This window comes from Bipolaris oryzae (assembly GCF_000523455.1).
Source record: "Bipolaris oryzae ATCC 44560 unplaced genomic scaffold scaffold_156, whole genome shotgun sequence".
In the NCBI taxonomy this organism is placed as follows: domain Eukaryota; kingdom Fungi; phylum Ascomycota; class Dothideomycetes; order Pleosporales; family Pleosporaceae; genus Bipolaris; species Bipolaris oryzae.
Window position 1 is genome coordinate 52,953 of NW_006911432.1, and position 12,528 is coordinate 65,480.

General features: G+C 51.8%; 5 protein-coding genes across 5 annotated transcripts; 2 read left to right on the forward strand and 3 right to left on the reverse strand.

Moving 5' to 3' along the window:
- Positions 1 to 114: 114 nt before the first annotated feature.
- On the reverse strand, positions 115 to 1,800 carry COCMIDRAFT_104456 (uncharacterized protein; the record flags this gene model as incomplete). Its single annotated transcript, XM_007693232.1, has 1 exon — positions 115 to 1,800. The coding sequence occupies one exon, from the start codon at positions 1,798 to 1,800 to the stop codon at positions 115 to 117; it is 1,686 nt and encodes a 561-aa protein (XP_007691422.1).
- A 3,379-nt stretch (positions 1,801 to 5,179) lies between these two features.
- COCMIDRAFT_29260 (uncharacterized protein) lies at positions 5,180 to 5,801 on the forward strand (the record flags this gene model as incomplete). The annotated part of the gene is made up of 3 exons (XM_007693217.1): positions 5,180 to 5,573; positions 5,626 to 5,640; positions 5,686 to 5,801. The coding sequence occupies 3 exons, from the start codon at positions 5,180 to 5,182 to the stop codon at positions 5,799 to 5,801; spliced, it is 525 nt and encodes a 174-aa protein (XP_007691407.1).
- Positions 5,802 to 6,623: 822 nt separating this feature from the next.
- COCMIDRAFT_104473 (uncharacterized protein) lies at positions 6,624 to 8,248 on the reverse strand (the record flags this gene model as incomplete). The annotated part of the gene is made up of 2 exons (XM_007693233.1): positions 6,624 to 7,025; positions 7,079 to 8,248. 2 exons carry the CDS (start codon positions 8,246 to 8,248, stop codon positions 6,624 to 6,626), a joined length of 1,572 nt encoding a protein of 523 aa, XP_007691423.1.
- A 15-nt stretch (positions 8,249 to 8,263) lies between these two features.
- Positions 8,264 to 8,524, reverse strand: COCMIDRAFT_104496 (uncharacterized protein; the record flags this gene model as incomplete). Its single annotated transcript, XM_007693234.1, has 1 exon — positions 8,264 to 8,524. A coding segment is annotated over one exon (261 nt), but the record flags the coding sequence as incomplete, so codon positions are not given.
- An 828-nt stretch (positions 8,525 to 9,352) lies between these two features.
- COCMIDRAFT_29262 (uncharacterized protein) lies at positions 9,353 to 11,627 on the forward strand (the record flags this gene model as incomplete). Its single annotated transcript, XM_007693218.1, has 5 exons — positions 9,353 to 9,473; positions 9,514 to 9,902; positions 10,023 to 10,301; positions 10,867 to 10,980; positions 11,058 to 11,627. 5 exons carry the CDS (start codon positions 9,353 to 9,355, stop codon positions 11,625 to 11,627), a joined length of 1,473 nt encoding a protein of 490 aa, XP_007691408.1.
- Positions 11,628 to 12,528: the final 901 nt, after the last annotated feature.

Sequence of the window (12,528 nt, forward strand, 5' to 3'; positions counted from 1 at the left end):
TGAAAATAGTGTCAACAATAGACGAAGCAAAATTTGCAAATGCTCTGTGATGAATGCGCCGTCAACTCCGTGATCATCACTCGTAATGGCATAGCAGATTAGTATGGGTGCGCCTTAGCGCCCCATCATGAATGAGGAGTAGCCTCCAAAGCCGTTGCCAGTGCCGCTGGACGCTAGTGGTTGACGCATAGAGGCGGCCATGTCGTTGGGACCCATGCCGAATCCCCCGTTGGCGTACATGCCAAAGGGAGAGCTACCATTGGCGTGGCTTGCCGCGGATAGGCCGGGAGGTGCTGACAAGCCAGGCGGTGGGCCAGTAGCGGTTGAGAAACCAGGAGGGGCAGCGACGCCGTTGCCAAAAGCTGAAAGAGGGGTAGTTGGGGTGATGGCAGACTGTGGACCCAGGCCAGAGTTCTGGCCACTGCGCACACCCAAGGGATTCTTGGAAAAGCTTAGGCGGATACCGCCCTTGACACTGTTGTGGAGCATGTATCCATAGAGCTCGTTGAGAGCCTTGGTAGCAAAAGACGTGTCTTCGAATTCGACGAAGCACATGGGACCGTTCTGCTTGGTCCGGAAACAGAGGCGCTTGTATCCACGCTGCTTTGAGAAGACGGCTTTGAGCTCGTCCTCGGAAGTATCCATTGGGAGATTGCCCACGTAAAGAGTGTTGCACGGTGGGTTCTGGTCGGCTGGATTCACGGGAGGATACGTAGGCCTTGCAAAGTGCTGAGAATACTGCTGGTAGCCGGTGCTAGGTCCACTGCTCAAAGCAGATGGAATACTATGCGGAGACATGGCAGACATGGTAGACATGGTGGGAACTGGTGACTGCATGTTGGAACCGGAACGAGGGGATGCATAGGTTGACATGGGTGGAGATTTGACTCCAGAAGCACCGTTGGTGTTGAGAGAAAGACTTCCAAAACGCTGGACGGGGATGGTGGAAGAGTTTGGGTTTGTGGCGCGGCGCTGCATGCTTGACTGAGCCTGGGGGCCACCAGTGGCATATCCAATCGACTCGTTCAGCAGCCCATCGTCATCGTCCGCCTCGTCGTTGATGACAGACTTGCCCAGATTGCGGCTCGCAAAAGACGTGTTGACGGGAGATGTCGGCGAGAAGAGGTTGTTGACCGGGAATTCTCCGTTGCCAAGACCTGGGGTCCCGTTGGGTGGGGACATCTTCTCCATGTTCTGGAAGGTGCCGTTGTATCGCGATGACTGTCGTCCATTGGCAGTCGAGGTGGACATTGAGCTTACTACGGAGGCCTGGCGCGCAGGTATGCTGTCGAGGGTGTTGCGACGCGACCCGACGGTGCCGGACGGTGCCTCGTGCATCAACTCGACGACCAGTGTGGCATCGTTGGTGGCATTGCGCTTGCCGTTTAGTAGATCGCGGGCTTCCTTTGCGCCCTCGTACGTCTGGAAATGGGCAACGGCACAGGCGAAACCCTTGTCGTCTGTGTGCCTGGGCTGTGAGAGGACCTCGCAGTCAATGAGGTCTTTGGCAAAGAGCAGAATGTTGCGCACTGCCTCACGGTCACTGTTGCTGGGCAGCTTGCGCAAAATAATGCTGTGGCGAGGGCTGATGACGGAGCCTTTATCCAGAGGCCTGCGCTCTCCGATTGCGCCGGGGGCGGGATAGGCGTGGGGTGCAAAGGCGTCGGCAGTCATGGTGTTGTGCGAGGCAAAGAGCTTTGGCGGCGACGACGAGGTAGAGCTGGTGTGGGAGCCGTGGGGAAAGGGGCTGTTGGACAGGACCGAAGGACTTGTGCTGCTGGGGCTAGGTCTGGTGGCCATGGTATCGTGCGTGGTGACGCTGTCGGGGCGGGAGTCGCAGGGACAAAGGACGCGGCCAGAAGGGTGCGACGGGCAGCCGAGAGCAGCGCTGGCAGGCAGCGGGAGACGGGATGAGCATGCGCCAGAGACAAAGAGAGAGAGAGAGAGAGAGAGAAAGAGAGAGAGAGAGAGAGGTCGTATGCGCAGGTAGAAACGAAGGGGATATGCGAGAGAGCGAGGATGTGGTGGTGTGCGGAGGGTGGGCAGAAAACAGGCGTCGACTCAGGCCAGCGATGGTGGTAGGCAGAGGGGCTTTTTGGGCGCAGACGCGGACTCGAGCTGGGAGCGACGGCGAGCCTGGGCGATCCGCGCTGTCGAAGCGGCCTGGGGGGGTGGGACGCTTAAGCCAATGGGCGGCAGGGCCAGGAGCCGCGCCGGGTGTCGTCAGAGGATATACGCACTTACAGGCACACTGCAGCCGTAGAGGGGAGGATGATGGTAGTAATGGTGGTGCCCAACTAGTCGCAGCTGTCTTGCACCTGCTCTTGTTTTTCTCGATCGCCGTGGTGCTAGTGGACGTCGCAGCAGAAGAGCTGGCACGGTAGGGATTGCAGCCTTGCAGGAGTGGGAAAAGGAGTGGTGATGGCAGTGGTGGGGAGGATAGTGTTGGAGAATGAAGACGTGATTGTGGTGGTGGTGGGGTGGTGGTGGTGGTAGTAGGGGAACAGAGCAAGTCAAGGCAAGGCAAGGCAAGGCAGGGCAGGGCAGAACAGGCAGGCAGAGACAACGGTTGGGGGTGCGACTGGCTTCTGCTTGGTGACAAGCCAGCGGAGGCGGCGCGCGTTGGGAGCGGACCATGCTTTGGGGGAGGGAGGGGGGTGGGAAGGGAGAGCCACAATGCTGAGCTAGTTTGATTACATACTGTGTGCGAGTCCTGGATTCGCTATCGCACTCATCGACAGGTACACACTTCTTCTTCTGCCGCCCCTCGCCCTCGCCCTCGCCCTCGCCCTCGCCCTCGCCTCTCTGTCGAAGCGACAGACGCCACCCACGACGCAGCGGACGAGTCGGCCGTGTCGTCAAGCCGTGTGTGTGTGCATGTGTGTGTGTGTGTGTATGTATATGTGTGTGTGTCGTCTCGTCTGGTGCAGCCGGGACGGGCGTGTGAGCAACGTTGGGTCTAGGCCGGGGCGCAGCTTTAGCCTACGCATACGTACTTACTTGGTTACTGGGTGGGTAGGGTAGACTCTGTGTGCGGCATGTCGCGGATTTGGGAGCAGGCTCCACAGAGCGGCCAGGCGGGCGCTCACAGGCTGGCGGGCCCTCGTCGCAGTCCGGGCAGCGGGCACAAAGGCACAGGACAGGACAGGCAGGAAAAAGGACTGGGACGACTGGGACCATGGCAGTGGCAGCGAGTGAGCATTAGTGCAATGCCGCAGCCCGCCTTTGTGGTTGTGGCTCCTGGTGGCTTCTGGTGCCTGCCCCAGCCGTGGCCGCGCTGGCGACCAAGCCCACCATGCTCGCCATACCATGCCCACCATACTTGTACCATGCCCACCACGCCCGGCTGTTTGGCGCACCAAGTACCGGGCCTCGAGCGAATCACGGCTGCGAGGGGCGCCCACTGCGAGATCGGCCTCAGGACCCAGTGCTGAGATCCACGGAACTGCTGTTCGCCAATGGCCGTCGCCTTAGGCCCTCGCGCCCTGCTGCGCAAGTAACCAAGTAAGTATGCCTCTGCCGCCTGCGAACCACGGCTGAGCGGCCTCTTCTTTAGGGGGGGGGGGCCTGTTCGGTGCTGCTTGTTGCTGCTGCTTGCTGCTGTGCCCAACCTTATCCTTCGGCGTCGGAAACCCATGTCATCTTTTAGGTCAGGCAGCAGGCAGCAGGCAGCAGGCAGCAGGCAGCAGACGCAGCATCCGTCTATCCATCCATCCATCGGCTCTAGCCACCAATCACCCACGCCCCAAGCTGCCCTCGGCATGCCGGCCCACGCCCGAGCCAAAAGCAACCATTGTCTCTCCAAGACAATCGCCTCTAGGCCTCTCGCCGGCAAAACCCCTCGTCGCCGTGACTGGCCACGTGCACCGCTGCCAGATGCATGGCGCTCCCGCTCACCCTTCTTCTTCGACTAGAGCCCTCCAGTCCACCCCCCAGCATCCGCGCTGATTGGGCCATGGCTCAAAAAGCCTGTTTTCCGTCCCACCCCTGCCCCCTCTGCCATTGGCCCACGCCCTCCCCATCCATGTTCCGTACATATTTACTTTGTCTCTTGCCATCGCCTGTCCAACAACCCTCTCGAGTCACGGTGCGTCAGTTCATCACAAATCTCCTGTAACCCAAGCCAGCCAGCCAGCCAGAAGGCACTTCCTACCTACCTACTCACCTACCTACCTACTCACCTACCTACCTACATACTTGACACGACCCTTTTCCTGCTTCATGACCTGTGCGTCGTTACATGCGCCGCTTGCTCCTCCAAGCCGGCAACCTTCCCCAACACCATACACACTCTCCCTTCCTCGGCCGCTCAAACTATCTTGAAACGTTATCATCCTCTCCCCCATGTGATAGTTCCATTCGCATCCGCTCGCCTCCTCGGACATTCATGCTCATTGTGCAATCTCTTCGCGACATGCACCAATCAACCCCCAACACCACCAAGTAGTGTACACCCAGCCAACCTCATCTCAATCCCGTGCATGATGAAAGTGGCGTCCTGGTAATTAGTACAATGTCCAGCGTCCGAGTGGTGCGCATGCTATCTCTGCCTGCTGATTGGACAGGTTTCGGTATTACCATCACATTTAGGGTCGGTTTAGTGCAAGGGGCTCAGCCGGAGACAAGTCACGTGATAACGTCACGTGCATTTCCTATACCAGAACGCTTAGTCGATAGAAGTTCTTTATATATAACTATATATATATATATATATATCTCTATACACTCGCTTGCAGAATCGGCTTCCGGTGTCTACACTTGGAGCCCTTTATCGCTACAGAGTCAGTCTCGCTTAGCGGAAGCTATGCCTAGTACGTTAGATCAATTCCAGATGGCTACTACCTATCAAAGCATCGGTGGCAAGAGAAGGGATGACGCATAAGGTGACACGAACCCCGTATTTCACAGCCGTTAAGCTATAATAATCAGACATCATTTTATCCCCGTTAGCTACTACACAGATAAACCTAACACTTAACTTGCCTGCAATAGCTAAAGACGTATGTACGTAAAGAAAAGGCATTAAGCGAACTTATCAAGAGTGACACTTATCTCCTCTAGCATAAGGTGAGATTATATCAGTTAGTATTGATGCAGCAAGAAATAGCAACACAATAGCATCTCTACGGTCGTAACAAGGCCTCAGCTCTATATTGGAAAGTAATTACAACACTCGAGAATGGAGGAGGGGCTAGCATCTAACGCGCATGTGTCAGGTTCGAACCTGCCGCATTCTTTCGAGGCAAGCAGTCGCCAGCTTAAAGGTTCGCGCAGAAATGTGTCTGGAATTGATGCAATGAGACATGCTCCTGTTTTTTCAGGCACCATCGATACCGCTGTTATTCACCTCACGATTGTAATTCGTGCTGCGAGAATGCAAGCCAAGGATGCGTTGGGTATAGCAATCGAAGCTCTTAAGAATTTGGGCATTACTGTCATGATGAAAGCGGCGGTAGTGTGGATAAAATCACATCCTTGGGAGATTGCTGCCCTGATCGTTCCTGTACTTCTTGCGGCATGTACACCTGCTTTCCTAGGGCTTGCTGGATTTACGGCCGGTGGTATCGCTGCAGGTCTGGACTTGAATATTCACTCTTAGTCGTCGCATGACTAACATATAAACAGGTAGCATTGCAGCAGGTATCTAAGCTGGTGTTGGAAACGCTGCAGCTAGTTCTATCTTAGCAACTCTTACAAGTGCAGCAACGTCGGGATACGGTGTGTCTATCATCTTGGGAGGTGTCTGGGGCATTAGCAGCGTTGTCTGCTGGGGACTCGCGGCTTGGAAGAAGGCGAGGTAAGACCCTGACCATGCATATGGCGTTAGCCATGAGAACAATTATACCGATAGCGAGGGCACGAAGACCACTAAATTGCATTTGGGATTGATGGAGGAGTAGTATGTTCACGTATTGAGAGAAGACACTTTCGAACTATATAAGAGGCTTAGCCGGCAACAAAGAGGTAAACATGTTGTCAGGAATAAGGCTATAAGTAGCGATATGTTATCTTAAAGTTAGGAGGTTTGAATGTTGTAATATTTAGGTGACTTTTCATGCAAAATAAATCGTTACGCGCCCAGGTGCTGTATACTTAGCGAGTCAGAGGTGGATGTGGGATAATGGGGCGGCATGTAGAAAGCAGAAACTGCAAGTGCATCGTCACTTATACTACATTATTATATCCTCTTCCTACTGGAATTTTCAAAGCATTAATATTTACGAATTAAGTCATGCACCTCTTATTCGACTGACCAAGCACACTATTAAGCGTAAAAAGCACTTCTGAGAACACCCTCTGTGCTATCGTAGATACTGCTCGGCTTATGATATATGGAAATTGCCCAATCAATCGCGATAATGCCTCCTTGTTCCACCCAACAGGAACAAATAGATAAATAGATTATGAATCGCAAATAGCAGAACAGTAGCGGACGTTGGGTTGCGTTGTATCGCCTTTAACCTGCACTATAACTATTAGAAGTCTCAACATCTTCACGCAAGCAGGGCTCCAAGCCTGGATCAATTAGAAATAGCATCAGGAAGGCCTCTATTTTAATGGGAATGGAGAGAAAGGTGCTTATTTTCCACACTAGATGCACACAAATTCGCAGTTGTCCAGGCTTAGACTGCTACTACAGATTGGCCTCCATCGCTCGTGAGCCTCCTCCTGATCCGAACGTTGATCATTTTGCTTGTACCCATAATTAACTTGCCATACTCGTCAAGACCAAGAACTGCGCTAGGTGAGTATATGATCGCCCTTCCCGTCTTCAAACTCTCGATTCTTCGCATAAGATCATCTCGATTCTCCTCTGTAATAGGGATATGACGTCTGATAGCTGAGAACCATTCTGGGCTCGAAAAGCGATGAATTATTGTAACGGAGCAAAGAGCAATTAGATCAGCCAAAAGTGTAGGCTCTTGTGTTGAGACAATGACTCTAGCACCGTAGTGCCGCTGGAGGCGGATAGTCTGAAGAATTGTCTCGTTCAGCGACTTTGCTCCCGGTGTCTTCAGCATGTACTAGTTAAAGTTAATAAAGGGAACAAGCTTTGAGGGATAATTTAATCTAATACTTTGTGGGCTTCGTCTATAACGATTATCTTGCTAGTGCCTTTAGACTGTAGGTATTGCTGAAGCCCAATCTCAAAGAGGACACATGCCGTGTTAGGATCAACAAAGGGACAGGACATATCCATAATTACTATTTCACCCGGCAGAAATTGTGTTGCAGAGAAGGTGTTTGTCAAGTCTAAGAACGACTCGAGTAAGCCTAGACGCATCTGCAACATGTTGGTTTGCGTAGGGTTAAACGTCTGCTTTTTCAGATGTGACTTGAATGTTTCGTAATCAAACGGTCCGCCTACTGTTGACATATTCCGAAGTATCTGCGTGACCTGGGCCATATAGAGAGGCACTTCTTCTGACTCATTAACGTTCATCAATGTAAACATGGTAGCAATGTCGAGGTTCTGGGGCTTTATTTTGAACGGCGTGACCGAAACATTAGGAAGTCGTAGATAAAGCTTTGATATCCGCACATAGTTTGATGGCGAAACCAAGACGTGCACTTTTTTGACATGGGCTGCACCAGGTACTCCGGCTTCGGGAAAAGCCAAGAAAGCGGCTTCGCTGATGCTGAATCCGACGCCATCACCATTAAAGTGACCATAGCTGAAGACTAGTGCAGAGAGCGGGTTTTCGAGCTTTCCGAGATATTTGGAGTGTATCAGAGAATTCTCAAGAATGCAAGACGTCGTATGAGACTTGCCGCTTCCCTGGACACCGCAAAGGAATATAGAAAACGGGATGTTTGTATTTAGGAAGATCTTAGATCTGGTATCATTTGCTTCATCATGCAGCCCCATGAGCCCATATTGTGGGAGAACATGTTGGGTGTCCCGGAGGATAAAATTTGCGCTCACCAAAGGTGCGTGCCGAATCTGGGTAGTCCACTCATTGGTTTGGTAGTCTTCAGTGTCATCGACTTCACTATCGTTCGATATGAGAAAGCCTGTGGCATCCAAATCGTATTCGCTCCAATGAACTATAGGGGCCCTAGATGATATGGTACTAGAAGAACCGTAATTTGCATTGCTAGGAGTCGGGAGCTCGTGTTCAGCCGTCGCTGGACTTCGAGCAGGAACTGACTGAGAACCGAACGATATGTCTGAGAAGGCCGATTGAGGCTTCAGTGCTCCAATTCTGGTTATGTTCTCACTCGGTTGGGAGCGCAGAGCGTTCATGTCTTTGAAGGATTTTGCATGGACAGGTGAGTCTCGCAGATGTTGTGTAAGAGCTTCCTCGCTACCAAACAACCGATTACAATCTTTGCAGTTGAAGGACTTTGTGTGGGCAGGTGAGTCTCGTAGGTGCTGCGCAAGAGCTTCCTCGCTACCGAATGACTGATTGCAATCTTTACAGCTGAAGGACATTGTGTGGGCAGGTGAGTCGCGTTTGTGTTGTTGTAGAGCGGCGGAGTTGCGGAAAGAGCGACCACACAGCGGACAAATGGACGTCATCACTGTTATGCTAACATGAATTATGTACGTATCGTACAAGAGAGAACGATGGAGCAATAATGCTCAGACCAGGTGCAATTATACCTAATAGCGGTGGCGCAGCAACCTGAAGTTGGTTAAAAACACTCCCAACCCTCCCATTGAAAAGTAACGAATACACGCGCTCATGCTATACCGTGTCGCAGTTTCTTGCATCGCATCCGTCAATGCTCCCTCGTAATGGCGTGATAAGTTGGCTCATTTAAACTTTACCGTGATATTCCGACAAAAGCCGGTCTGATTGCTGTCACAGTCTGGCCCGGCGATTCAATGTAAGATTACCCCGCATTTAACCCTACTTTGCCACAATTACACAGTCATTTGGACTGGCAATAACATTCAGATATTTACCAGACCTTCGTTTGAGGCCGCTTATGCTAGCTATGTACGCCGCTACAGTACTGCTATAGAAAAATATAGAGAGATAGGGTTCCAGTCACCCGCCCGGTTGCCGCGCGGCCAACATCCAGAATATGACACACCACTTCAACAACAAAAGACGAATCACTCCGGGGTGCCACCTGGTGTACTTGTCTTGGGATCGCTGGTTGCAGCACGCTTTACCAGAGCCAAGGCTGGCCACTCGTGACGCCTAGTACCTAGGCTGCAAGCAGCGCCGTAAAGTTGGTGTGCAGCTTTCCTAGAAGGATCCCAGGTGGTTTATAACAGGCACACAACGGTTCTAAGCGGCTTGCCCGGATGCAGCCACCTCGCCTCTTCTATCCAAGACCAGCTGCGTTATAGTCTACTTGATATTCAGCATGCGCAATGTGCTTCAAGTTACACACCATGGCGCGCCGTCCTCTACTCTTGTTGCCCCCGGCAGACGACTGGACTCAGGTTCAAAATCGGATCATACGGCGCAGGATGCAGAACCGTGTCGCCCAGCGCAATCATCATAAGGAGTACTGTGTAACAACCAACTCTCTTGCTTGCTGACTATGTGCTAGGTAGGAAAGTGAGCCGCCTGGCCGGCGGAGGTCACAAGCGGAAAGAAGCAGATGAGCAGGCTTTCTCGAAGCAGGCTCTGCGCTTGCAGGAGGATCAGATCCTGCCAGCTTCGTCGCCGTTGCAAATCAGCTCGCACGAGAATGATGCAGCACATACTGCTATGATGAGCTATGCGGATCTTCTGCCAGATATATCGCCGCCTGATCTGTGGGGTGTTGGCACGTTCGAGTGCGAACAGCTGGGCAGAGACGAGACTAGGTTTGAAGCGTTTCGAGGCACGAGTCCGTTTGCCGCCGGCTACGATGCGATGGCTGGGAAGGGCGCCAGCACTCGCGTGTTCGATAACAAGGCCGTCCCGCTAGCGCTAGGGCCAGGGTTGAGCAAGACAGTACTGTAGCCTGCGATCTGCGGCCCCCAGCCTTGTGTATATGGTGCAGGTTTGCAGCTATCTGCGGTGTTAGCGTTCAGCGCATAGTACTCAACACACGACTACTCTGTATACTGCTAGACCTGCGCTACAGCGAATACAAATCTAATAGGCGCAGTCTCGGCCACGCCCTGGCTTTGGCTCCTCCTGCTTGATGTGAATTTCGAGAATGCCCCTTCCCCTGCTCTTCCTGAAGAACTAATGTTCAGTTACCTCGATCGGAACAATGCCAACATTTTCTCGTCTCGTGAGACACTCCACCAATGCTGCTCCTCCTGCGCGTACACTCTCATGCACTTGCAGCTTCCGCTTTGCGCACGCGGCTCAATTGTCATCCCACGCAGGACACGGACCCGCCTGGTATACGCTAGTCTGAAAATAGTTAAACCATATAGATATGATGCGTTGATTGGTCTGAAACTTCGAAAGAAGACGCTTCGCTGATAGAAACTACTATTTGGGCAAGATTATCATTAAGCGACAGAGGCTTAGCGTGGGATCAGAGGTCGCCTGCTTACAGANACCGGAAGCTGCAACTGCATGAAAGTGTATCCCAAGGCGTCGTCGTTATCGTTACACTCTCACACACTTAGAGCTTCCGCTTTCCACACGCGGCTTAATTGTCATCTCGCATAGGTCATCAATTTTCTCAGTACACGCTTGCTTAGAAGAGGCTTAGACTCCATAGATATCTCTGTTTGATTAGCCGGAGTATGGAAGAGAAAGTTAATTCGTGGCATTGCTGACAAGAGCTAGCACTATGTACTCAACTTGGGTATGCCGACTTCTTCAAACAATGCATCTCAAGTCGTGTCTTAAATATGTACAAACATGATCTAGTTGCACTGCTCGCTGATCCCAAGCAGCTTGCTATGCTGTCGCTCGTGAAAGACACCGGGGGTTCATTACTAAAACCTGCTTATAGCGACTCACTAGGACTGCTTACATACTCTATAGTGCAGCGAAGAAGAAGACCAAGGTGCGGGAAAAGCTCGAAATCATTGCTGACGTGAGCAAGGATAAGGCGAGCACGGGCAAGGTGAGTATGTCACAAACTATCGCAAAGCGCGTGTTCTATCATTACTGCCCTACTGAGCCTGATACTGACTGTAGAAGGATCTTGTGAACTCTCCAGAGCTGTGTGTCCGTGTTGTAGCAGCAGAAACCAAAAGCATATCTCAGCCAGCGCCTATGCAGCCATTTCCACTCCCTTTGCTACAGCTGTCGGACAAGCATAGCACACTCTGTGCGCGTCTGCCAGCAGAAAACAACCGGTTCGGTGGCGGCGATGGTGTTGCTGACGGAGCTGAAACGGATCAGGCGTATCTGGTGGTGCCAATGATGGGTTATAGTAGTGTGGGTACGACCCAGGATCACAACAGCTACGACTACGGTTGCGACTACAGCTGCGACTACAACTGCACCCAGGACAACTTACTTACCCAAGGACACACAAGCTTACGCGCAATGACCACATACAGCAGTCTTATCATACAAACACCAAGCAATACGGCCGTAAGCTCTCCTGCATTGACAGCCATGAGCACACTGAACAATACGGCTGTGCCAGTGCTCGATCTTGATGCTATGCATCGGATTGCTGAATTAGCAAGACACCGATTGGTTGGTCAAAGCCCCGCCATCTGGGACGAAATGGCTGCAAAGCCGCCAACGAGACAACAATAAGATTCAGGAAGCGCATTGAGGACTGTCTAGACGACAAACAGGATTAATATGGATGTTCCAGCGTGAAATGGTTGTTCTTTTCTTTGTGACTACCTGGCTTGAGATTGTGGTGGCGCAACATACGACAATGAGGACATGCGTATAATATAAGGAAATTTGAATCTCATGTTACAGCTACCACGTCTGTCAAGTCTACTAGGTCTACTAGAAGTATGTCTACTACATATCTACTGTGCTTCTGTTTACACGTGATCGTAAGGCTGTGTTACAAGCAACAGCAAGAAGGATCTTCTTACCTATCAGAGTTAGTCTGTTACTATATTAGGCGAAAATGAAGTTCTAGCTTAGGGCTATCAAATGAGCTACTAAACTTCCTAATTGGGTAAGAACTGATAGAGATAATTAGAAAAAACGATCCTGAGGTGGAGGCCCGTTTTACCACAGTAGTAGTAACATGGCTATTTCTAGAACTCTAGAACTACGAAGTTGGCGTTGAAGATCTGCCCCTTTAACATCGTTAAACTGAGGAACTTCTCCAGCGACGCTAGCAGGGAGAACAGCCGACCCGTACCGGCCACAGGGTTGTGAGCTTCTGCGATAGAGGCGTATTGTATTACAGATACTAGCAGGAGCTAGGCGGCTTAAGTTGATCTAAAGCGTATGAAGTATAGCTCCCGCTAAGCGAGGCTGACCCCCCTGCTGTGAGAAAGGGCGCGAAGTGTAGATACCGGAAGCCAATTCTGCAAGCGAGTGTAAAAATCTAGACCGGAAGCCGATTGTGCAAGCGAGTGTAGTTAGTAAGACATAGAACGGGTATAAGTTAGGGAGCGAGTGTATAAGTTAGGATGCCCAGGAGTTTGCGATCTGGACGCGTGGGAGAGATGGCAATCTCGACCCCGGA